The 25,612-nt window shown below is 44.8% G+C and overlaps 1 protein-coding gene across 1 annotated transcript; it reads right to left on the bottom strand.

Annotated features, from left to right (window-relative positions):
- Positions 1–2,426: 2,426 nt before the first annotated feature.
- LOC311226800 (adenosine receptor A1-like) lies at positions 2,427–23,912 on the bottom strand (the record flags this gene model as incomplete). Its single annotated transcript, XM_084312204.1, has 3 exons — positions 2,427–2,795; positions 17,352–17,646; positions 23,908–23,912. The coding sequence occupies 3 exons, from the start codon at positions 23,910–23,912 to the stop codon at positions 2,427–2,429; spliced, it is 669 nt and encodes a 222-aa protein (XP_084168330.1).
- Between the last annotated feature and the right edge of the window lie 1,700 nt (positions 23,913–25,612).

The raw sequence follows: 25,612 nt of genomic DNA, 5'->3' as shown, positions 1-25,612 counted from the left end.
TAGTATATACATATATAGGTCAATAGTATATACATATATAGGTCAATAGTATATACATATATAGGTCAATAGTATATACATATATAGGTCAATAGTATATACATATATAAGTCAATAGTATATACATATATAGGTCAATAGTACTCTGGAACGCTCTGCCGAAAAACATCTCATCCTAATACATAATAAAATTACTTTCAAAACAAATATTAAGAGATATCTTGCAAACATGTCAAGTATGTAACTGTATTTTATCTTTTTTTGTTTGACTGGAATGTTAGTTTTTATAATGTGAATTTGTATATTTGTATAAATTTTTTTATTTGTGTTTTGTTTTTATTTTTTATTCGTATTTTTTGTTGTACATTTGTATTGTATTTGTTTTGTCCAGGACCCCAGGAAGACTAGAGGCTCCTTCATGCGTCTCTAATGGGGATCCTTTGATAAACATAAACATAAACAGGAAATGATGTTCACGGGGGGCGGGACTTCCTCAGTGGAAGATGTTCACGGGGGGCGGGACTTCCTCAGTGGAAGATGTTCTTGGGGGCGGGACTTCCTCAGTGGAAGATGTTCACGGGGGGCGGGACTTCCTCAGTGGAAGATGTTCACGGGGGGCGGGACTTCCTCAGTGGAAGATGTTCTTGGGGGCGGGACTTCCTCAGTGGAAGATGTTCACGGGGGGCGGGACTTCCTCAGTGGAAGATGTTCTCGGGGGGCGGGACTTCCTCAGTGGAAGATGTTCTTGGGGGCGGGACTTCCTCAGTGGAAGATGTTCTTGGGGGTGGGACTTCCTCAGTGGAAGATGTTCTTGGGGGCGGGACTTCCTCAGTGGAAGATGTTCTTGGGGGCGGGACTTCCTCAGTGGAAGATGTTCTTGGGGGCGGGACTTCCTCAGTGGAAGATGTTCTTGGGGGCGGGACTTCCTCAGTGGAAGATGTTCTTGGGGGCGGGACTTCCTCAGTGGAAGATGTTCTTGGGGGCGGGACTTCCTCAGTGGAAGATGTTCTTGGGGGCGGGACTTCCTCAGTGGAAGATGTTCTTGGGGGCGGGACTTCCTCAGTGGAAGATGTTCACGGGGGGCGGGACTTCCTCAGTGGAAGATGTTCTTGGGGGCGGGACTTCCTCAGTGGAAGATGTTCTTGGGGGCGGGACTTCCTCAGTGGAAGATGTTCTTGGGGGCGGGACTTCCTCAGTGGAAGATGTTCTTGGGGGCGGGACTTCCTCAGTGGAAGATGTTCTTGGGGGCGGGACTTCCTCAGTGGAAGATGTTCTTGGGGGCGGGACTTCCTCAGTGGAAGATGTTCTTGGGGGCGGGACTTCCTCAGTGGAAGACGGTATATTTTCTTCCCATGTCTTGATTAACCCTTTCAGGTGTTGTCACTCTCGCAGAATGAGATTAGAATGTTGAGAACGGAACGTGTCACACATTCTACGATGGAATTCTGAGGAAGCATTCCAGGGAAAGTAAACAGGGTTTATACTTGAATAAAAAAAATAAAAATAAAAGTTCACTGCCAGTGGAGCGGCTGCAGCTTGATGACATCACTGGTTCATGATGACATCACAGTCTTCAATGGTTCATGGATCAGTGCCTTTATAGCATGGAGAGAGTAGTTCATGACTATGAATAAACCTCAATATTACGCACGCAAATATTCAAATATACACTATTTTATATCACGTGAATTCTGCACGGCGGGTGGTTCTCTTTCCCTATTGGTTCACTATACATTGTATACATACACAGAGACAAATATACTGATCATAGCTTGTAGAATGTACATTATCCACGAGTCTTCCCGCTGGCCGTCCCAGTGGCCGACGGCATCGTAGTCTCGGTCCATAAGGCCACAGAACTGAACTTGTAAGTAAGTGAGGCACAGGGCCCTAACCCAGGCACAGGGCGACGTCCGTCTGTCTCTGAAACACCATGTGATTCTCAGCTCGTGACGTGAGGTCCGTCCGCGACAGACGAGGCCGTGAGTTCATGTGGTTTCAGTTCACAGACGCTCACAGCGGAGTAGCCCGCGTTAGCTACTGACGCACACCTAGTGATTCAAGTTCAACAGGTTCCGATCTGAAGCCCCTTCGCCCGTATGACATCATCATTCTGTCAGTATATTGAGGAATTATCCCCGGTTTCTCCCCTCTAATCGAACGTCTTGTTTAGAATGCTGGCTCCGTTCTACTTCCCTGTGCTGTTGCATTCTAAAATAGGGAGAAAACAACCCCGCTACACGAGAACCGTTCCACCCCGGAGTTCCCCAGTCCACTGTTTCCATGTAGGCAACGTTCTACGATTTATTTCGCCTGGTAACTCCCATAGATGAGGGTCCTTTTCCTTCCTGTGCACCAATGAGGTAAAGCCTAGAAACAAGGCCCCTCCTTCAACCTGTTCACCACAACCAATGGGCCGCCAGGGATCACACATCGTCGTCTTCGTCCGCCTGCCTCAGACTCTGTCCTCTCTGGCTGCCCCGCTGAGGCAGCCGGCCCACTGGGTCCCGACAGAGCAGGTACTGTTCCCAGATCTTCCGGAACGCCGTGCGGAATTTCTTGATGCGGAAGGCGTAGACGATGGGGTTGACGGCGGAGTTGGCGTGCGTGAGGAGGATGGCCACGTAGATCAGGGACATGGGCTTGTCGTACAGCGGGAGGAAGAGGGTGATGCAGTTGAGGATGTGGAGAGGGAGCCAACTGATGGCGAAGAGGAAGAGGACCAGGGCCAGCGACTTGGCCAGCTTCAGCTCCCGGCCGTAGTAACGCCGGGGCTCTGTGTGGCTGGCGGTCACCTGAAGACGGAGAAAGGAGAAGATCGTCAGCATATCGTTTTATTCACAGATTTAAAAGCGTACGTTCACACCTGGATCGTTCATAACTTATGTCACACTCCCAGGTCAGGTCAGACCTGGGAGAGAGAACACCACAGACATGATGTGAACAATGGTCTCCTACCACCCTCTGGTGGTCACCCGCAGACGGTGCGGGCCAGCACAGTGGACATGTTGACTAATGTATTGACTATAATTAATAGTGTGATTAATGTGGTGTCATGGTGTGACACCTACATAATGGAGCAGTCGAAGCAGGTGCCCCACCACTATTGAGCTTGGGGGGGCAAACATCTGATTTTGCACCCCCACTTTTTGATCATATGAAAAATATGATATATCCCCCCCAATATATAAATCTAACCATAACTACGTAATTTCAATCAAATTAATAATACGCAATGACACTTAATAACAAGTTTTTAAGTTACCAAAGATTGCGACCCCCCCCCCCCCCCTGCCCCATATGGTTTGATCCAGTGCCTCCCATCCCCAGCAGACCTTGGCGCACAGCCTGCAGGTAGGCTGAGTGTAAATATCAAAGCCCACAGAGTGTGTCATAATATTGGTGGCAGGCAGGCAGGCTTTTCCAGTAAGTTGTTCAAATAAAAGGATTATGTTAGACATGTCTTTACTATTGAGAGGTAGAAATTCTACGGTTCTACCACGCAATACAATAAAAGTGTTTCACGGTCCCGAAATGCGATCTGGTCATACCGTAAATCCTCTAATAAATAATAATAACGTTTCCCTCTGGTTGGCGTTAGCTTTAGTGCTAGCCACTAGCTAACGTTATCTAGATATGTGGTGTCAGCTGGATGACGTTGACTTCATTTGCAAACGTTAACGCTATCTATATGGCAGACGAGCAGGGCCGGATTAACGACGGCCGCGGCCCGTGGGCCTTTAGTGACGAGGGGCCTCCATTTTTCTTTTACTTTTCTTTTTGGAGATCGATGTCATGACTGTGCACTGCAGACTCAGGGAGGAGGCAGAGAAGGAGAGAAAGAGACACAAGAGTTACAGGTAATGGAAATATATCTTTTTTCTCTTTCTTATTAAAAACTTGGCCTATTTGAAAGGAGATTGATTTAATAAAAATAAATTAGCAAAAAATCAATATAGTATATATATATATATATTAATATATTATTATTATAGTAATTGGCTATCATACTGCAATATAAACTGAGTTTTATAGTGAAAAGAGCAGCTTTATTGGTCAAGATTGAAGGCCATGGAGGGGGTCGTGCCGGACCCCCTCCAAACCACCCCTTGCCTGTCCAAAATAATTATAATAATAACAATAAAAAAAAACTTAAAATAAATAAAACATATAAAAAAATATCTTGCACCCCCACTTTCAACTATAACTAGGCGGCCATGCACAGCGCGCGCGGCGACACGTCAGCTCACATCTCACAGCCAGTGAATAATACGTTTCAACACTGTTTTCACCACCGTTTGATGAACCCTTCCTGCTGACTGCAGAACCTGTAAGTAAAGAGTTGTACCCTTCCTGCCGACTGCAGAACCTGTAAGTAAAGAGTTGTACCCTTCCTGCTGACTGCAGAACCTGTAAGTAAAGAGTTGTACCCTTCCTGCTGACTGCAGAACCTGTAAGTAAAGAGTTGTACCCTTCCTGCCGACTGCAGAACCTGTAAGTAAAGAGTTGTACCCTTCCTGCTGACTGCAGAACCTGTAAGTAAAGAGTTGTACCCTTCCTGCCGACTGCAGAACCTGTAAGTAAAGAGTTGTACCCTTCCTGCCGACTGCAGAACCTGTAAGTAAAGAGTTGTACCCTTCCTGCCGACTACAGAACCTGTAAGTAAAGAGTTGTACCCTTCCTGCTGACTGCAGAACCTGTAAGTAAAGAGTTGTACCCTTCCTGCTGACTACAGAACCTGTAAGTAAAGAGTTGTACCCTTCCTGCTGACTACAGAACCTGTAAGTAAAGAGTTGTACCCTTCCTGCTGACTGCAGAACCTGTAAGTAAAGAGTTGTACCCTTCCTGCTGACTACAGAACCTGTAAGTAAAGAGTTGTACCCTTCCTGCCGACTACAGAACCTGTAAGTAAAGAGTTGTACCCTTCCTGCTGACTGCAGCACCTGTAAGTAAAGAGTTGTACCCTTCCTGCTGACTACAGAACCTGTAAGTAAAGAGTTGTACCCTTCCTGCTGACTGCAGAACCTGTAAGTAAAGAGTTGTACCCTTCCTGCTGACTGCAGAACCTGTAAGTAAAGAGTTGTACCCTTCCTGCTGACTACAGAACCTGTAAGTAAAGAGTTGTACCCTTCCTGCTGACTACAGAACCTGTAAGTAAAGAGTTGTACCCTTCCTGCCGACTGCAGAACCTGTAAGTAAAGAGTTGTACCCTTCCTGCTGACTGCAGAACCTGTAAGTAAAGAGTTGTACCCTTCCTGCTGACTGCAGAACCTGTAAGTAAAGAGTTGTACCCTTCCTGCCGACTACAGAACCTGTAAGTAAATAGTTGTACCCTTCCTGCCGACTGCAGAACCTGTAAGTAAAGAGTTGTACCCTTCCTGCCGACTGCAGAACCTGTAAGTAAAGAGTTGTACCCTTCCTGCTGACTGCAGAACCTGTAAGTAAAGAGTTGTACCCTTCCTGCTGACTGCAGAACCTGTAAGTAAAGAGTTGTACCCTTCCTGCTGACTACAGAACCTGTAAGTAAAGAGTTGTACCCTTCCTGCCGACTACAGAACCTGTAAGTAAAGAGTTGTACCCTTCCTGCTGACTGCAGAACCTGTAAGTAAAGAGTTGTACCCTTCCTGCTGACTGCAGAACCTGTAAGTAAAGAGTTGTACCCTTCCTGCTGACTGCAGAACCTGTAAGTAAAGAGTTGTACCCTTCCTGCTGACTGCAGAACCTGTAAGTAAAGAGTTGTACCCTTCCTGCCGACTACAGAACCTGTAAGTAAAGAGTTGTACCCTTCCTGCTGACTGCAGAACCTGTAAGTAAAGAGTTGTACCCTTCCTGCTGACTGCAGAACCTGTAAGTAAAGAGTTGTACCCTTCCTGCCGACTACAGAACCTGTAAGTAAAGAGTTGTACCCTTCCTGCTGACTGCAGAACCTGTAAGTAAAGAGTTGTACCCTTCCTGCTGACTGCAGAACCTGTAAGTAAAGAGTTGTACCCTTCCTGCTGACTACAGAACCTGTAAGTAAAGAGTTGTACCCTTCCTGCTGACTGCAGAACCTGTAAGTAAAGAGTTGTACCCTTCCTGCTGACTACAGAACCTGTAAGTAAAGAGTTGTACCCTTCCTGCCGACTGCAGAACCTGTAAGTAAAGAGTTGTACCCTTCCTGCTGACTACAGAACCTGTAAGTAAAGAGTTGTACCCTTCCTGCCGACTGCAGAACCTGTAAGTAAAGAGTTGTACCCTTCCTGCTGACTACAGAACCTGTAAGTAAAGAGTTGTACCCTTCCTGCTGACTACAGAACCTGTAAGTAAAGAGTTGTACCCTTCCTGCCGACTACAGAACCTGTAAGTAAAGAGTTGTACCCTTCCTGCTGACTGCAGAACCTGTAAGTAAAGAGTTGTACCCTTCCTGCTGACTACAGAACCTGTAAGTAAAGAGTTGTACCCTTCCTGCTGACTGCAGAACCTGTAAGTAAAGAGTTGTACCCTTCCTGCTGACTACAGAACCTGTAAGTAAAGAGTTGTACCCTTCCTGCTGACTGCAGAACCTGTAAGTAAAGAGTTGTACCCTTCCTGCTGACTACAGAACCTGTAAGTAAAGAGTTGTACCCTTCCTGCTGACTACAGAACCTGTAAGTAAAGAGTTGTACCCTTCCTGCTGACTACAGAACCTGTAAGTAAAGAGTTGTACCCTTCCTGCTGACTACAGAACCTGTAAGTAAAGAGTTGTACCCTTCCTGCTGACTGCAGAACCTGTAAGTAAAGAGTTGTACCCTTCCTGCTGACTACAGAACATGTAAGTAAAGAGTTGTACCCTTCCTGCTGACTGCAGAACCTGTAAGTAAAGAGTTGTACCCTTCCTGCTGACTGCAGAACCTGTAAGTAAAGAGTTGTACCCTTCCTGCTGACTGCAGAACCTGTAAGTAAAGAGTTGTACCCTTCCTGCAGACTACAGAACCTGTAAGTAAAGAGTTGTACCCTTCCTGCTGACTGCAGAACCTGTAAGTAAAGAGTTGTACCCTTCCTGCTGACTGCAGAACCTGTAAGTAAAGAGTTGTACCCTTCCTGCTGACTGCAGAACCTGTAAGTAAAGAGTTGTACCCTTCCTGCTGACTGCAGAACCTGTAAGTAAAGAGTTGTACCCTTCCTGCTGACTACAGAACCTGTAAGTAAAGAGTTGTACCCTTCCTGCTGACTGCAGAACCTGTAAGTAAAGAGTTGTACCCTTCCTGCCGACTGCAGAACCTGTAAGTAAAGAGTTGTACCCTTCCTGCCGACTGCAGAACCTGTAAGTAAAGAGTTGTACCCTTCCTGCTGACTACAGAACCTGTAAGTAAAGAGTTGTACCCTTCCTGCTGACTGCAGAACCTGTAAGTAAAGAGTTGTACCCTTCCTGCTGACTACAGAACCTGTAAGTAAAGAGTTGTACCCTTCCTGCTGACTACAGAACCTGTAAGTAAAGAGTTGTACCCTTCCTGCTGACTGCAGAACCTGTAAGTAAAGAGTTGTACCCTTCCTGCAGACTACAGAACCTGTAAGTAAAGAGTTGTACCCTTCCTGCCGACTACAGAACCTGTAAGTAAAGAGTTGTACCCTTCCTGCTGACTACAGAACCTGTAAGTAAAGAGTTGTACCCTTCCTGCTGACTGCAGAACCTGTAAGTAAAGAGTTGTACCCTTCCTGCCGACTACAGAACCTGTAAGTAAAGAGTTGTACCCTTCCTGCTGACTGCAGAACCTGTAAGTAAAGAGTTGTACCCTTCCTGCTGACTACAGAACCTGTAAGTAAAGAGTTGTACCCTTCCTGCTGACTACAGAACCTGTAAGTAAAGAGTTGTACCCTTCCTGCTGACTGCAGAACCTGTAAGTAAAGAGTTGTACCCTTCCTGCTGACTACAGAACCTGTAAGTAAAGAGTTGTACCCTTCCTGCCGACTACAGAACCTGTAAGTAAAGAGTTGTACCCTTCCTGCTGACTGCAGAACCTGTAAGTAAAGAGTTGTACCCTTCCTGCTGACTACAGAACCTGTAAGTAAAGAGTTGTACCCTTCCTGCTGACTGCAGAACCTGTAAGTAAAGAGTTGTACCCTTCCTGCTGACTGCAGAACCTGTAAGTAAAGAGTTGTACCCTTCCTGCTGACTACAGAACCTGTAAGTAAAGAGTTGTACCCTTCCTGCTGACTACAGAACCTGTAAGTAAAGAGTTGTACCCTTCCTGCCGACTGCAGAACCTGTAAGTAAAGAGTTGTACCCTTCCTGCTGACTGCAGAACCTGTAAGTAAAGAGTTGTACCCTTCCTGCTGACTGCAGAACCTGTAAGTAAAGAGTTGTACCCTTCCTGCCGACTACAGAACCTGTAAGTAAAGAGTTGTACCCTTCCTGCCGACTGCAGAACCTGTAAGTAAAGAGTTGTACCCTTCCTGCCGACTGCAGAACCTGTAAGTAAAGAGTTGTACCCTTCCTGCTGACTGCAGAACCTGTAAGTAAAGAGTTGTACCCTTCCTGCTGACTGCAGAACCTGTAAGTAAAGAGTTGTACCCTTCCTGCTGTCTACAGAACCTGTAAGTAAAGAGTTGTACCCTTCCTGCTGACTACATAACCTGTAAGTAAAGAGTTGTACCCTTCCTGCCGACTGCAGAACCTGTAAGTAAAGAGTTGTACCCTTCCTGCCGACTGCAGAAGCTGTAAGTAAAGAGTTGTACCCTTCCTGCCGACTGCAGAACCTGTAAGTAAAGAGTTGTACCCTTCCTGCTGACTACAGAACCTGTAAGTAAAGAGTTGTACCCTTCCTGCCGACTGCAGAACCTGTAAGTAAAGAGTTGTACCCTTCCTGCTGACTACAGAACCTGTAAGTAAAGAGTTGTACCCTTCCTGCTGACTACAGAACCTGTAAGTAAAGAGTTGTACCCTTCCTGCTGACTACAGAACCTGTAAGTAAAGAGTTGTACCCTTCCTGCTGACTACAGAACCTGTAAGTAAAGAGTTGTACCCTTCCTGCCGACTGCAGAACCTGTAAGTAAAGAGTTGTACCCTTCCTGCTGAATGCAGAACCTGTAAGTAAAGAGTTGTACCCTTCCTGCTGACTACAGAACCTGTAAGTAAAGAGTTGTACCCTTCCTGCAGACTACAGAACCTGTAAGTAAAGAGTTGTACCCTTCCTGCTGACTGCAGAACCTGTAAGTAAAGAGTTGTACCCTTCCTGCTGACTGCAGAACCTGTAAGTAAAGAGTTGTACCCTTCCTGCCGACTACAGAACCTGTAAGTAAAGAGTTGTACCCTTCCTGCTGACTGCAGATCCTGTAAGTAAAGAGTTGTACCCTTCCTGCTGACTGCAGAACCTGTAAGTAAAGAGTTGTACCCTTCCTGCTGACTGCAGAACCTGTAAGTAAAGAGTTGTACCCTTCCTGCTGACTGCAGAACCTGTAAGTAAAGAGTTGTACCCTTCCTGCCGACTACAGAACCTGTAAGTAAAGAGTTGTACCCTTCCTGCTGACTGCAGAACCTGTAAGTAAAGAGTTGTACCCTTCCTGCCGACTACAGAACCTGTAAGTAAAGAGTTGTACCCTTCCTGCTGACTGCAGAACCTGTAAGTAAAGAGTTGTACCCTTCCTGCTGACTGCAGAACCTGTAAGTAAAGAGTTGTACCCTTCCTGCTGACTACAGAACCTGTAAGTAAAGAGTTGTACCCTTCCTGCTGACTGCAGAACCTGTAAGTAAAGAGTTGTACCCTTCCTGCTGACTACAGAACCTGTAAGTAAAGAGTTGTACCCTTCCTGCCGACTGCAGAACCTGTAAGTAAAGAGTTGTACCCTTCCTGCTGACTACAGAACCTGTAAGTAAAGAGTTGTACCCTTCCTGCCGACTGCAGAACCTGTAAGTAAAGAGTTGTACCCTTCCTGCTGACTACAGAACCTGTAAGTAAAGAGTTGTACCCTTCCTGCTGACTACAGAACCTGTAAGTAAAGAGTTGTACCCTTCCTGCCGACTACAGAACCTGTAAGTAAAGAGTTGTACCCTTCCTGCTGACTGCAGAACCTGTAAGTAAAGAGTTGTACCCTTCCTGCTGACTACAGAACCTGTAAGTAAAGAGTTGTACCCTTCCTGCTGACTGCAGAACCTGTAAGTAAAGAGTTGTACCCTTCCTGCTGACTACAGAACCTGTAAGTAAAGAGTTGTACCCTTCCTGCTGACTGCAGAACCTGTAAGTAAAGAGTTGTACCCTTCCTGCTGACTACAGAACCTGTAAGTAAAGAGTTGTACCCTTCCTGCTGACTACAGAACCTGTAAGTAAAGAGTTGTACCCTTCCTGCTGACTACAGAACCTGTAAGTAAAGAGTTGTACCCTTCCTGCTGACTACAGAACCTGTAAGTAAAGAGTTGTACCCTTCCTGCTGACTGCAGAACCTGTAAGTAAAGAGTTGTACCCTTCCTGCTGACTACAGAACCTGTAAGTAAAGAGTTGTACCCTTCCTGCTGACTGCAGAACCTGTAAGTAAAGAGTTGTACCCTTCCTGCTGACTGCAGAACCTGTAAGTAAAGAGTTGTACCCTTCCTGCTGACTACAGAACCTGTAAGTAAAGAGTTGTACCCTTCCTGCTGACTACAGAACCTGTAAGTAAAGAGTTGTACCCTTCCTGCTGACTACAGAACCTGTAAGTAAAGAGTTGTACCCTTCCTGCTGACTACAGAACCTGTAAGTAAAGAGTTGTACCCTTCCTGCTGACTGCAGAACCTGTAAGTAAAGAGTTGTACCCTTCCTGCTGACTACAGAACCTGTAAGTAAAGAGTTGTACCCTTCCTGCTGACTACAGAACCTGTAAGTAAAGAGTTGTACCCTTCCTGCCGACTGCAGAACCTGTAAGTAAAGAGTTGTACCCTTCCTGCTGACTACAGAACCTGTAAGTAAAGAGTTGTACCCTTCCTGCTGACTACAGAACCTGTAAGTAAAGAGTTGTACCCTTCCTGCTGACTACAGAACCTGTAAGTAAAGAGTTGTACCCTTCCTGCTGGCTACAGAACCTGTAAGTAAAGAGTTGTACCCTTCCTGCCGACTGCAGAACCTGTAAGTAAAGAGTTGTACCCTTCCTGCTGACTGCAGAACCTGTAAGTAAAGAGTTGTACCCTTCCTGCTGACTACAGAACCTGTAAGTAAAGAGTTGTACCCTTCCTGCAGACTACAGAACCTGTAAGTAAAGAGTTGTACCCTTCCTGCTGACTGCAGAACCTGTAAGTAAAGAGTTGTACCCTTCCTGCTGACTGCAGAACCTGTAAGTAAAGAGTTGTACCCTTCCTGCCGACTACAGAACCTGTAAGTAAAGAGTTGTACCCTTCCTGCTGACTGCAGATCCTGTAAGTAAAGAGTTGTACCCTTCCTGCTGACTGCAGAACCTGTAAGTAAAGAGTTGTACCCTTCCTGCTGACTGCAGAACCTGTAAGTAAAGAGTTGTACCCTTCCTGCTGACTGCAGAACCTGTAAGTAAAGAGTTGTACCCTTCCTGCCGACTACAGAACCTGTAAGTAAAGAGTTGTACCCTTCCTGCTGACTGCAGAACCTGTAAGTAAAGAGTTGTACCCTTCCTGCTGACTACAGAACCTGTAAGTAAAGAGTTGTACCCTTCCTGCTGACTACAGAACCTGTAAGTAAAGAGTTGTACCCTTCCTGCCGACTACAGAACCTGTAAGTAAAGAGTTGTACCCTTCCTGCTGACTGCAGAACCTGTAAGTAAAGAGTTGTACCCTTCCTGCTGACTACAGAACCTGTAAGTAAAGAGTTGTACCCTTCCTGCTGACTGCAGAACCTGTAAGTAAAGAGTTGTACCCTTCCTGCTGACTACAGAACCTGTAAGTAAAGAGTTGTACCCTTCCTGCTGACTGCAGAACCTGTAAGTAAAGAGTTGTACCCTTCCTGCTGACTACAGAACCTGTAAGTAAAGAGTTGTACCCTTCCTGCTGACTACAGAACCTGTAAGTAAAGAGTTGTACCCTTCCTGCTGACTACAGAACCTGTAAGTAAAGAGTTGTACCCTTCCTGCTGACTACAGAACCTGTAAGTAAAGAGTTGTACCCTTCCTGCTGACTGCAGAACCTGTAAGTAAAGAGTTGTACCCTTCCTGCTGACTACAGAACCTGTAAGTAAAGAGTTGTACCCTTCCTGCTGACTGCAGAACCTGTAAGTAAAGAGTTGTACCCTTCCTGCTGACTGCAGAACCTGTAAGTAAAGAGTTGTACCCTTCCTGCTGACTGCAGAACCTGTAAGTAAAGAGTTGTACCCTTCCTGCAGACTACAGAACCTGTAAGTAAAGAGTTGTACCCTTCCTGCTGACTGCAGAACCTGTAAGTAAAGAGTTGTACCCTTCCTGCTGACTGCAGAACCTGTAAGTAAAGAGTTGTACCCTTCCTGCTGACTGCAGAACCTGTAAGTAAAGAGTTGTACCCTTCCTGCTGACTGCAGAACCTGTAAGTAAAGAGTTGTACCCTTCCTGCTGACTACAGAACCTGTAAGTAAAGAGTTGTACCCTTCCTGCTGACTGCAGAACCTGTAAGTAAAGAGTTGTACCCTTCCTGCCGACTGCAGAACCTGTAAGTAAAGAGTTGTACCCTTCCTGCCGACTGCAGAACCTGTAAGTAAAGAGTTGTACCCTTCCTGCTGACTACAGAACCTGTAAGTAAAGAGTTGTACCCTTCCTGCTGACTGCAGAACCTGTAAGTAAAGAGTTGTACCCTTCCTGCTGACTACAGAACCTGTAAGTAAAGAGTTGTACCCTTCCTGCTGACTACAGAACCTGTAAGTAAAGAGTTGTACCCTTCCTGCTGACTGCAGAACCTGTAAGTAAAGAGTTGTACCCTTCCTGCAGACTACAGAACCTGTAAGTAAAGAGTTGTACCCTTCCTGCTGACTACAGAACCTGTAAGTAAAGAGTTGTACCCTTCCTGCTGACTGCAGAACCTGTAAGTAAAGAGTTGTACCCCTCCTGCTGACTACAGAATCTGTAAGTAAAGAGTTGTACCCTTCCTGCCGACTACAGAACCTGTAAGTAAAGAGTTGTACCCTTCCTGCTGACTGCAGAACCTGTAAGTAAAGAGTTGTACCCTTCCTGCTGACTACAGAACCTGTAAGTAAAGAGTTGTACCCTTCCTGCTGACTACAGAACATGTAAGTAAAGAGTTGTACCCTTCCTGCTGACTACAGAACCTGTAAGTAAAGAGTTGTACCCTTCCTGCCGACTACAGAACCTGTAAGTAAAGAGTTGTACCCTTCCTGCCGACTGCAGAACCTGTAAGTAAAGAGTTGTACCCTTCCTGCTGACTGCAGAACCTGTAAGTAAAGAGTTGTACCCTTCCTGCCGACTGCAGAACCTGTAAGTAAAGAGTTGTACCCTTCCTGCTGACTACAGAACCTGTAAGTAAAGAGTTGTACCCTTCCTGCTGACTACAGAACCTGTAAGTAAAGAGTTGTACCCTTCCTGCCGACTACAGAACCTGTAAGTAAAGAGTTGTACCCTTCCTGCCGACTACAGAACCTGTAAGTAAAGAGTTGTACCCTTCCTGCCGACTGCAGAACCTGTAAGTAAAGAGTTGTACCCTTCCTGCCGACTACAGAACCTGTAAGTAAAGAGTTGTACCCTTCCTGCTGACTACAGAACCTGTAAGTAAAGAGTTGTACCCTTCCTGCTGACTGCAGAACCTGTAAGTAAAGAGTTGTACCCTTCCTGCCGACTACAGAACCTGTAAGTAAAGAGTTGTACCCTTCCTGCCGACTACAGAACCTGTAAGTAAAGAGTTGTACCCTTCCTGCTGACTACAGAACCTGTAAGTAAAGAGTTGTACCCTTCCTGCTGACTGCAGAACCTGTAAGTAAAGAGTTGTACCCTTCCTGCCGACTGCAGAACCTGTAAGTAAAGAGTTGTACCCTTCCTGCCGACTGCAGAACCTGTAAGTAAAGAGTTGTACCCTTCCTGCTGACTGCAGAACCTGTAAGTAAAGAGTTGTACCCTTCCTGCTGACTGCAGAACCTGTAAGTAAAGAGTTGTACCCTTCCTGCTGACTGCAGAACCTGTAAGTAAAGAGTTGTACCCTTCCTGCAGACTACAGCACCTGTAAGTAAAGAGTTGTACCCTTCCTGCTGACTGCAGAACCTGTAAGTAAAGAGTTGTACCCTTCCTGCCGACTGCAGAACCTGTAAGTAAAGAGTTGTACCCTTCCTGCCGACTGCAGAACCTGTAAGTAAAGAGTTGTACCCTTCCTGCAGACTGCAGAACCTGTAAGTAAAGAGTTGTACCCTTCCTGCCGACTGCAGAACCTGTAAGTAAAGAGTTGTACCCTTCCTGCTGACTGCAGAACCTGTAAGTAAAGAGTTGTACCCTTCCTGCTGACTGCAGAACCTGTAAGTAAAGAGTTGTACCCTTCCTGTAAGTGGATAAGAGCGTTCTGCTAAAGGCCTAAACTAAGATATTCCTTTATTGATCCCCTTGGGGAAATGCAGGCATCATAGCAGCATGGGGGGGAGGGGGGGGTACAGGTAATATAAGACATGCTACAGGTGACATAATTATAGTACAGTGGAGAAGTAAAAAATGTAATAGAATAAAAAAGCAGTGTAAACAATATAACAAATCAATATAATTAACTCTGGACATGTGCATAATGGACAACAAGGTGTGAGATGAGGGTATGTATGCCCTCTGTTATATTTGCCCTACAATAAATAGTTACAATTAGGGCTGTCAAAGTTAATGCTTTAACTTTGGAGATTGATTTAAATTATTTAAAGCGTTAATTTTCTTTTAATCTAGATTAATCTATGGAGTAAAAATGTTTCAACATTCTGAACAGTATATTTGCTTGTTCTTTTTTTGCATTGACTCATGCACCTTTTTGAAAATCATCTGACATGAAGATGGAATACATTTTTGTTGTTAATATGATTTATATTATTGGTAGTTCATACAAGACATTATCGTCCTCTAAGCCAATCTGCACTTTAACACGGGCCTGGGTTGTTTTTATTTCCGTTAGCGCTGCAGATATAAGAGAGAGGTCTAGCTGAGTCAATGTTGATGGTTTTGTTGAACATTTGTATTTCACAGGAGAGAAACTGTATTCAAAGAAAGTTATTAAAATAGTCTTTGAATCTAAATATACTTTCTTTGTGTTGATTTTACATTAATTCCATGATTTTACTCAAGTAAATATCTGTTACAAGCTTCGGTCTTAAGTAGAAAAATGCGATTTTTAATCTAAATTAATTACAGAAAATTGTGAGATTAATTAGTTAATTTTTTTTAAATCTATTTTTTTTTTAACTAATGTTTTTTATTTACCCTTTTTTAACATAAAACTAGACACACAATACATTAACAGTAGAAATCCACAATAAATCACAGGACTATGACCGACATAATAATAACAATAATGACAGTCCAGTACTTAAATCAAAATAAATGTAGATTAAAAGATATACACATAATAAATACAATACAATACATATGCTCTTGCTCGCTCTAAAAATTCTGATAATTGCGTGGTTACTTCTTCCCAGAATATCTTAACAGGAGGGCATTCCCAATACATATGCATAAATGTACCAATATCACCGTTTAAACATAAGGAGCATCGAGAGTCTTGTTTGAGCCCCATCAGGTGCAAACGTCTAGGAGTTAAGTAAGTCCTATGAATAAATTTAAGATTAATCTGTTGATGATCCGGGTTGCGTGATGACAGCCGTACGTTTGCCCAAACTTCATCCCAATCAAAATCTACTTCCAAGTTTGGTATATCCTTCCTCCAGACTAAGTCTAGAGGAAGGACATCATATGAGGACGTAAGTAAGTGACGATAAAAGTCAGAGACGAAGCCTCTCGATGTCTCCTTTCCATAAAAGAATTTGTGATATCTGTGGTGCTCAAGTGGCACCTTTAATGGGACTCGATGAGCCCTTAAAGCTGCTCTTAATTGTAGATAGAAATAATAAGTGGAGTAGGTGAGGTTCAATTTGTTAGATATATCTTTATAGCTGCAAAAACCCCGGTCGTTGAAGACATCCCCCAATGTATGTATGCCCTTCTTTTCCCATTTGGTAAATCTGATAGGTTGTTGTGCAATAAGGAGTGAATTGTTATTAAATAGGGGAGAATGACTGTGCCATTTATGTTGGTTAGTAAATTTTTTCTGTGTGTCACGCCATATCCGGATCACATGTGTAATAAGAGGGCTAAATTTCAAGTTGCATTGCTTAATTGATAAGTTGGTGTATACTATATCCTGCAGTCTATGTGGTGCCACTATGTTCTCCTCTAATGGTCTCCAGGATACAGATGCTTGAGAATCAAACCAGGTGATCAGTGGTCTTAAAGAGAACGCTTTAAAATAGTAGCTGAAGTCTGGAAATGCTAAACCCCCGTCGGCTTTATTTCTCTGTGCAGTGGATCTTTTTATTCGTGGAGGTTTGTTGTTCCAAATAAATGTATATGCGGCGGAGTGTAATTTTTGCCAGTAACCAACAGGGGGGGGGGGGGGGGGGGGGTAACGGCAACATCGAGCTGAAAAAGTTGATTCTAGGTAAAACATCCATCTTAACTATTGATGCTCGGGCCTGTACTGAGTTTTTTAGTTTTGACCACCTGCCGAAGTCGTTTGTGATCCTATCTAGGAATCCGGTATAATTATACTTCACCGTTTGGCATATAGTGGGGAATATTTCAACTCCAAGACATCTAAAGTGTTCTACCATTGGTATATTTACTGGGAGTGAGGTAGCCTTTGCAGTCACATTGAGTGGAAGGAAGGCCGATTTTGGCCAGTTTATCTTAAATCCCGATAGATTGCCAAAATCATCTATTACCTTGAGAAGATGAGGCAGTGAGGTGGTAGGGTTTTGCATGAACATTATTACATCGTCCGCATATAAACTGATATGATGCTGTGTGCCCTTAATTGAAATCGGCTCTATGGATTGGGATTGTCTTATATACTGTGCCAAAGGTTCTAGAGATAGAGCAAACAGTCCGGGACTAAGAGGACAACCCTGTCTGGACGAACGCGACACAGGGAAGTGTGGGGAGGTGAATCTGTTTTTTAAATCTATTGACAGCACTAGTTACAATATATAATCTAATCATCCAATAATCTAAATCTAATTTAACCCTTTCACTGCCGCACTACCAAACGGTTAACCCTTTCACTGCGACAAATACACAGAAGGTTAACCGTTTCACTGCCACACTACAGAAGGTTAACCCTTTACTATCACACTACAGAAGGTTAACCTGTCGGTAGTGTGATAGTAAAGGGTTAACCTTCCGTAGTGTGGCAGTGAAAGGGCTCATCTATAATCTATAAAATAAGAACGTGACGTAATGACCTTCCTGCTGAGCTGCCTGTGGATCATGTGGAAGATCTCGGCGTAGATGAGCAGCATGAGCAGCAGGGGCGGGAGCACCCAGCCCAGGAAGTTGAAGTACACCATGTAGTCCATGCTGATGACGTTCTCGAACTGACAGGTGACCAGCAGGCTGCTGTCCGTCACCGAGCCGTTGTCACGGAGATGCCGCAGGTTGTTCCAGCCCAGCATGGCCGTGAGGCCCACCGCCAGGGCCACCAGCCAGCACACCACCACCGCCGTGCCCGCGCGTCGAGGCGTCACCACGCGCTTGTAGCTATGGCAACGATACAGAGGGGGGGGGGGGGGGGGGGGGGACAAGATTCAATCAGAAGGTGACTGGAGGGAGAGGATTCATGTGTCGACTCCGTAGCGTCTGACTCGGCTTAACCCTTTCACTGCGACAATACTACAGAAGGTTAACCCTTTCACTACCACACTACAGAAGGTTAACCCTTTCACTGCGACAATACTACAGAAGGTTAACCCTTTCACTACCACACTACAGAAGGTTAACCCTTTCACTGCGACAATACTACATAAGGTTAACCCTTTCACTGCGACAATACTACAGAAGGTTAACCCTTTCACTGCGACAATACTACAGAAGGTTAACCCTTTCACTGCGACAATACTACAGAAGGTTAACCCTTTCACTGCCACACTACAGAAGGTTAACCCTTTCACTGTGACAATACTACAGAAGGTTAACCCTTTCACTACCACACTACAGAAGGTTAACCCTTTCACTGCGACAATACTACATAAGGTTAACCCTTTCACTGCGACGATACAGAAGGTTAACCCTTTCACTGCGACAATACTACAGAAGGTTAACCCTTTCACTGCGACGATACAGAAGGTTAACCCTTTCACTACCACACTACAGAAGGTTAACCTTTCACTACCACACTACAGAAGGTTAACCCTTTCACTGCCACACGAGAAAGGGTTAACCCTTTCACAACCACACTACAGAAGGTTAACCTTTCACTACCACCCTACAGACGGTTTGTAGACCTCCTGTAGTGTGGTAGTGAAAGGGTTAACCTTCTGTAGTGTGGTAGTGAAATGGTTAACCTTCTGCAGTGTGGTAGTGAAAGGTTAACCGTCTGTAGTGTGGTAGTGAAAGGGTTAACCTTCTGCAGTGTGGTAGTGAAGGGTTAACCTTCTGTAGTGTGGTAGTGAAAGGTTAACCTTCTGTAGTGCGGTAGTGAAAGGTTAACCTTCTGTAGTGTGGTAGTGAAAGGTTTAACCTTCTGTAGTGTGGTAGTGAAAGGGTTAACCTTCTGTAGTGTGGTAGTTAAAGGTTTAACCTTCTGTAGTGTGGTAGTGAAAGGGTTAACCTTCTGTAGTGTGGTAGTGAAAGGTTTAACCTTCTGTAGTGTGGTAGTGAAAGGGTTAACCTTCTGTAGTGTGGTAGTTAAAGGGTTAACCTTCTGTAGTGTGGTAGTGAAAGGTTAACCTTCTGTAGTGTGGTAGTGAAAGGGTTAACCTTCTGTAGTGTGGTAGTGAAAGGTTAACCTTCTGTAGTGTGGTAGTGAAAGGGTTAACCTTCTGTAGTGTGGTAGTTAAAGGGTTAACCTTCTGTAGTGTGGTAGTGAAAGGTTAACCTTCTGTAGTGTGGTAGTTAAAGGGTTAACCTTCTGTAGTGTGGTAGTGAAAGGTTAACCTTCTGTAGTGTGGTAGTGAAAGGTTAACCTTCTGTAGTGTGGTAGTGACCGGGTTAACCTTCTGTAGTGTGGTAGTGACCGGGTTAACCTTCTGTAGTGTGGTAGTGAAAGGTTAACCTTCTGTAGTGTGGTAGTGAAAGGTTAACCTTCTGTAGTGTGGTAGTGAAAGGTTAACCTTCTGTAGTGTGGTAGTGAAAGGTTAACCTTCTGTAGTGTGGTAGTGAAAGGTTAACCTTCTGTAGTGTGGTAGTGAATGAATGAATGAATGAATGAATGAATGAATGAATGAATGAATGAATGAATGAATGAATGAATGAAAACTTTATTTAACAGATTGCAGAATGGGTACAATACAGTACGGCTCAATACATACAATTGTTAAGGGGATGCAGACCAGAGAAAGACGTTTGTCTTGTTTCCATCAGGGTCCCCCATTTTCAATTCATATAGACATTTATGACATACACAACATACATGACATTTATGGCATAGGGACATATAGGTATTTAGTACTGATACATTTGTGACATAAGCGGTATTCAAATATACAGTACTGTTACCCCTAGATCCTGACAGAGTATATACATATGATGGGGAGGGGACTGTACATTAGGAGGGGGTGGGTGGGTGGGAGGGAAATATACATACGGCGGGGAGGGAATATATACATGCGGTGGGGAGGAGACTGTCTATTAGGAGGTGGTGGGGGTTTTGGGCATTTACGGTGGCCAGTTTTGAATTGCAGCCTCCCGTAGGTGCTCTTTAAGAGCGGTTTTGAATGTGGGCAGGGATTCACATTCCTTTACAGCTTTGGGTAGGGCGTTAACCTTCTGCAGTGTGGTAGTGAAAGGTTAACCGTCTGTAGTGTGGTAGTGAAAGGGTTAACCTTCTGTAGGGTGGTAGTGAAAGGTTAACCTTCTGTAATGTGGTAGTGGAAGGTTAACCTTCTGTAGTGTGGTAGTGAAAGGGTTAACCTTCTGTAGTGTGGTAGTGGAAGGTTAACCTTCTGTAGTGTGGTAGTGAAAGGGTTAACCTTCTGTAGTGTGGTAGTGGAAGGTTAACCTTCTGTAGTGTGGTAGTGAAAGGTTAACCTTCTGTAGTGTGGTAGTGAAAGGGTTAACCTTCTGTAGTGTGGTAGTGAAAAGGTTAACCTTCTGTAGTGTGGTAGTGGAAGGTTAACCTTCTGTAGTGTGGTAGTGAAAGGTTAACCTTCTGTAGTGTGGTAGTGAAAGGGTTAACCTCTGTAGTGTGGTAGTGAATGGTTAACCTTCTGTAGTGTGGTAGTGAAAGGTTAACCTTCTGTAGTGTGGTAGTGAAAAGGTTAACCTTCTGTAGTGTGGTAGTGAAAGGGTTAACCTTCTGTAGTGTGATAGTGAAAGGTTAACCTTCTGTAGTGTGGTAGTGAAAGGTTAACCTTCTGTAGTGTGGTAGTGAAAGGTTAACCGTCTGTAGTGTGCTAATGAAAGGGTTAACCTTCTGTAGGTTGGTAGTGAAAGGTTAACCTTCTGTAGTGTGGTAGTGAAAGGTTAACCGTCTGTAGTGTGGTAGTGAAAGGGTTAACCTTCTGTAGTGTGGTAGTGAATGGTTAACCTTCTGTAGTGTGGTAGTGAAAGGTTAACCTTCTGTAGTGTGGTAGTGAAAGGTTAACCTTCTGTAGTGTGGTAGTGAAAGGTTTAACCTTCTGTAGTGTGGTAGTTAAAGGTTTAACCTTCTGTAGTGTGGTAGTTAAAGGTTTAACCTTCTGTAGTGCGGTAGTGAAAGGGTTAACCTTCTGTAGTGTGGTAGTGAAAGGTTTAACCTTCTGTAGTGTGGTAGTGAAAGGGTTAACCTTCTGTAGTGTGGTAGTTAAAGGGTTAACCTTCTGTAGTGTGGTAGTGAAAGGTTAACCTTCTGTAGTGTGGTAGTGAAAGGGTTAACCTTCTGTAGTGTGGTAGTTAAAGGGTTAACCTTCTGTAGTGTGGTAGTGAAAGGTTAACCTTCTGTAGTGTGGTAGTGAAAGGGTTAACCTTCTGTAGTGTGGTAGTTAAAGGGTTAACCTTCTGTAGTGTGGTAGTGAAAGGTTAACCTTCTGTAGTGTGGTAGTTAAAGGGTTAACCTTCTGTAGTGTGGTAGTGAAAGGTTAACCTTCTGTAGTGTGGTAGTGAAAGGTTAACCTTCTGTAGTGTGGTAGTGACCGGGTTAACCTTCTGTAGTGTGGTAGTGACCGGGTTAACCTTCTGTAGTGTGGTAGTGAAAGGTTAACCTTCTGTAGTGTGGTAGTGAAAGGTTAACCTTCTGTAGTGTGGTAGTGAAAGGTTAACCTTCTGTAGTGTGGTAGTGAAAGGTTAACCTTCTGTAGTGTGGTAGTGAAAGGTTAACCTTCTGTAGTGTGGTAGTGAATGAATGAATGAATGAATGAATGAATGAATGAATGAATGAATGAATGGATGAATGAATGAATGAATGAATGAATGAATGAATGAATGAATGAATGAAAACTTTATTTAACAGATTGCAGAATGGGTACAATACAGTACGGCTCAATACATACAATTGTTAAGGGGATGCAGACCAGAGAAAGACGTTTGTCTTGTTTCCATCAGGGTCCCCCATTTTCAATTCATATAGACATTTATGACATACACAACATACATGACATTTATGGCATAGGGACATATAGGTATTTAGTACTGATACATTTGTGACATAAGCGGTATTCAAATATACAGTACTGTTACCCCTAGATCCTGACAGAGTATATACATATGATGGGGAGGGGACTGTACATTAGGAGGGGGTGGGTGGGTGGGAGGGAAATATACATACGGCGGGGAGGGAATATATACATGCGGTGGGGAGGAGACTGTCTATTAGGAGGTGGTGGGGGTTTTGGGCATTTACGGTGGCCAGTTTTGAATTGCAGCCTCCCGTAGGTGCTCTTTAAGAGCGGTTTTGAATGTGGGCAGGGATTCACATTCCTTTACAGCTTTGGGTAGGGCGTTAACCTTCTGCAGTGTGGTAGTGAAAGGTTAACCGTCTGTAGTGTGGTAGTGAAAGGGTTAACCTTCTGTAGGGTGGTAGTGAAAGGTTAACCTTCTGTAGTGTGGTAGTGAAAGGTTAACCTTCTGTAGTGTGGTAGTGAAAGGGTTAACCTTCTGTAGTGTGGTAGTGGAAGGTTAACCTTCTGTAGTGTGGTAGTGAAAGGGTTAACCTTCTGTAGTGTGGTAGTGGAAGGTTAACCTTCTGTAGTGTGGTAGTGAAAGGTTAACCTTCTGTAGTGGGGTAGTGAAAGGGTTAACCTTCTGTAGTGTGGTAGTGAAAAGGTTAACCTTCTGTAGTGTGGTAGTGGAAGGTTAACCTTCTGTAGTGTGGTAGTGAAAGGTTAACCTTCTGTAGTGTGGTAGTGAAAGGGTTAACCTCTGTAGTGTGGTAGTGAATGGTTAACCTTCTATAGTGTGGTAGTGAAAGGTTAACCTTCTGTAGTGTGGTAGTGAAAAGGTTAACCTTATGTAGTGTGGTAGTGAAAGGGTTAACCTTCTGTAGTGTGATAGTGAAAGGTTAACCTTCTGTAGTGTGGTAGTGAAAGGTTAACCTTCTGTAGTGTGGTAGTGAAAGGTTAACCGTCTGTAGTGTGCTAATGAAAGGGTTAACCTTCTGTAGTGTGGTAGTGAAAGGTTAACCTTCTGTAGTGTGGCAGTGAAAGGTTAACCGTCTGTAGTGTGGTAGTGAAAGGGTTAACCTTCTGTAGTGTGGTAGTGAATGGTTAACCTTCTGTAGTGTGGTAGTGGAAGGTTAACCTTCTGTAGTGTGGTAGTGAAAGGTTAACCTTCTGTAGTGTGGTAGTGAAAGGTTAACCTTCTGTAGTGTGGTAGTGAAAAGGTTAACCTTCTGTAGTGTGGTAGTGAAAGGGTTAACCTTCTGTAGTGTGATAGTGAAAGGTTAACCTTCTGTAGTGTGGTAGTGAAAGGTTAACCTTCTGTAGTGTGGTAGTGAAAGGTTAACCGTCTGTAGTGTGATAGTGAAAGGTTAACCTTCTGTAGTGTGGTAGTGAAAGGTTAACCTTCTGTAGTGTGGTAGTGAAAGGTTAACCTTCTGTAGTGTGGTAGTGAAAGGTTAACTTTCTGTAGTGTGGTAGTGAAAAGTTAACCTTCTGTAGTGTGGTAGTGAAAGGTTAACCTTCTGTAGTGTGGTAGTGAAAGGGTTAACCTTCTGTAGTGTGGTAGTGAAAGGTTAACCGTCTGTAGTGTGGTAGTGAAAGGGTTAACCTTCTGTAGTGTGGTAGTGAAAGGTTAACCTTCTGTAGTGTGGTAGTGAAAGGTTAACCGTCTGTAGTGTGGTAGTGAAAGGTTAACCTTCTGTAGTGTGGTAGTGAATGGTTAACCTTCTGTAGTGTGGTAGTGAAAGGGTTAACCTTCTGTAGTGTGGTAGTGAAAAGGTTAACCTTCTGTAGTGTGGTAGTGAAAGGTTAACCTTCTGTAGTATGGTAGTGAAAGGGTTAACCTTCTGTAGTGTGGTAGTGAAAGGTTAACCTTCTGTAGTGTGGTAGTGAAAAGGTTAACCTTCTGTAGTGTGGTAGTGAAAGGGTTAACCTTCTGTAGTGTGGTAGTGAAAGGGTTAACCTTCTGTAGTGTGGTAGTGGAAGGGTTAACCTTCTGTAGTGTGGTAGTGAAAGGTTAACCGTCTGTAGTGTGGTAGTGAAAGGTTAACCGTCTGTAGTGTGCTAATGAAAGGGTTAACCTTCTGTAGTGTGGTAGTGGAAGGGTTAACTGTTACAGGCTGGGCTACAGCTCCGCCTTGTGGGCGTGCTGGGCCGGTGCCTGTATGATATGACGTGTCTCACTTCCTGGGGAAGGTGTGGTTTGTTTACTTGTTGCTTGGCAATACACGGCATTAAGAACCAGCGCGACTCGACTCTTTTATTGTACAGCTACACTTACAAACATGGTGTCAGAAGTGGAACTAGGAGGACCCAAAGAGGATTTATATACGGCCCGAAACAGCTGTTTGCAATAACAGCGGACGTTTATGTGTTGTTTGGGTGAGAGTTTGTGGCGACAATGGCATCCAGCATTCCGCCTCCGGAGCCAATGAAGATGACGGGAGACATTCACGGCAACTGGGTGAGCTTTCAAGCAGAGTTCGAGGACTATCTGCTTGCGACCGGGCTCAGCGAGAAGGAAAAGCCAGTACAGGCGGCGGCGCTCAGACGGTTAATGGGGAACGACTGTCGTCATATTTACAAACACAACCTGGGACTCACCGTGGCGCAACAAAAAGATGTGGGGGCTATTCTGACAGCACTGCAGCAATACTTCACACCGGCTAAGAACGTGATATTCGAGAGGTACGTTTTTGGCAACTTGAAACAGGAGGATGGAGAGCTGTTTGATGCTTTTGTTACAAGACTGAGAGAAAAGGCTGCCTCTTGTGAATATGGAGCTATTAAAGATGAACTCATAAGAGACAGTATTGTCCTACGGATAACTGATGAGGGCGCTAGACGGCGCTTATTAAGAGAAAAGGACCTTAAATTGGATCAGGCCATCAGTATTTGTCGAGCAGCTGAGGTCATGGACAGTAGGTTAAAGACCATGTCTCTGGGCAGCGGCAGCTCCGGGCCTGGGGACAGCGTTAACGCCACACAAGGGCAGCGATATGGACGGAGGCCTGCCAGCAGGCCATCCGAGGCCAACACATCGGCACAGCCACAGAACATGAGAGACACTGGTGAATGCAAGTACTGTGGCACACGGCACAAACGTGGGCGTGACCAGTGCCCCGCCTTTGGTAAATCATGCCGTTCATGTGGCACGGCTAACCATTTTGCAAAAGTTTGCATGAAAAGAGGCCAGCAGGCTCGCCAGTTAAATGCTGTGGATGACCCATGGCCAGGGGAACGGGAGGACAGCGACCGGGAGGAGAGAGACGTGTACACAGTAGAGAGTGTGGGGGCTGTGAACACTCAAGGTAAAAAGTGGTTTGTCAACCTACCACTGCAAAAAGGCCTCCAAAGGTGCCAGCTCGACTCGGGAGCCACATGCAATGTGATGAGCATCAAGGACAAGTCAAGACTGGCACCTAGAACACCCCTTCAGAAGAGCTTCATCAAACTGAAACTTTACAACAGTGAGTGGATGAGCTCGTTGGGGGTGTACAGCACACAATGCGTCATTAGGGGTAAGACGCACAGACTGGACTTTGAAGTCGTACATACTGGCCAGAGGCCCTTGCTTTCGGGGGAGACATGTGAGAGGCTTGGTCTGATACGCTTCACCATTCCTGAGGAGCTGAATAAAGTGGAGCACTGCAGGAAGGTGTCACTGACCAAAGAGTGGCTCGTCAGCACCTACCATGATGTGTTCACCAGCCCTGTTGAGTCTCTGCCCGGTGATATTCACTTTGAGCTGGACAGCACGGTGGCGCCGGTGCAGTGTGCTCCCAGGAACGTTCCAGTGGCCCTGAAGGCAGCTGTTAAAGCACAGCTGGATAAATATGAAGAAGATGGGCACTTGACCACAGTCACTCGACCCACGGACTGGATTAGCAATCTGGTCATAGTGAAAAGGCCAGACAAATTGAGACTGTGTATAG

The sequence above is a fragment of the Notolepis coatsorum genome (assembly GCF_963971535.1).
Source record: "Notolepis coatsorum genome assembly, chromosome: 4".
Classification (NCBI taxonomy): Eukaryota; Metazoa; Chordata; class Actinopteri; order Aulopiformes; family Paralepididae; genus Notolepis; species Notolepis coatsorum.
This window is presented reverse-complemented; position numbering and strand designations above follow the sequence as displayed.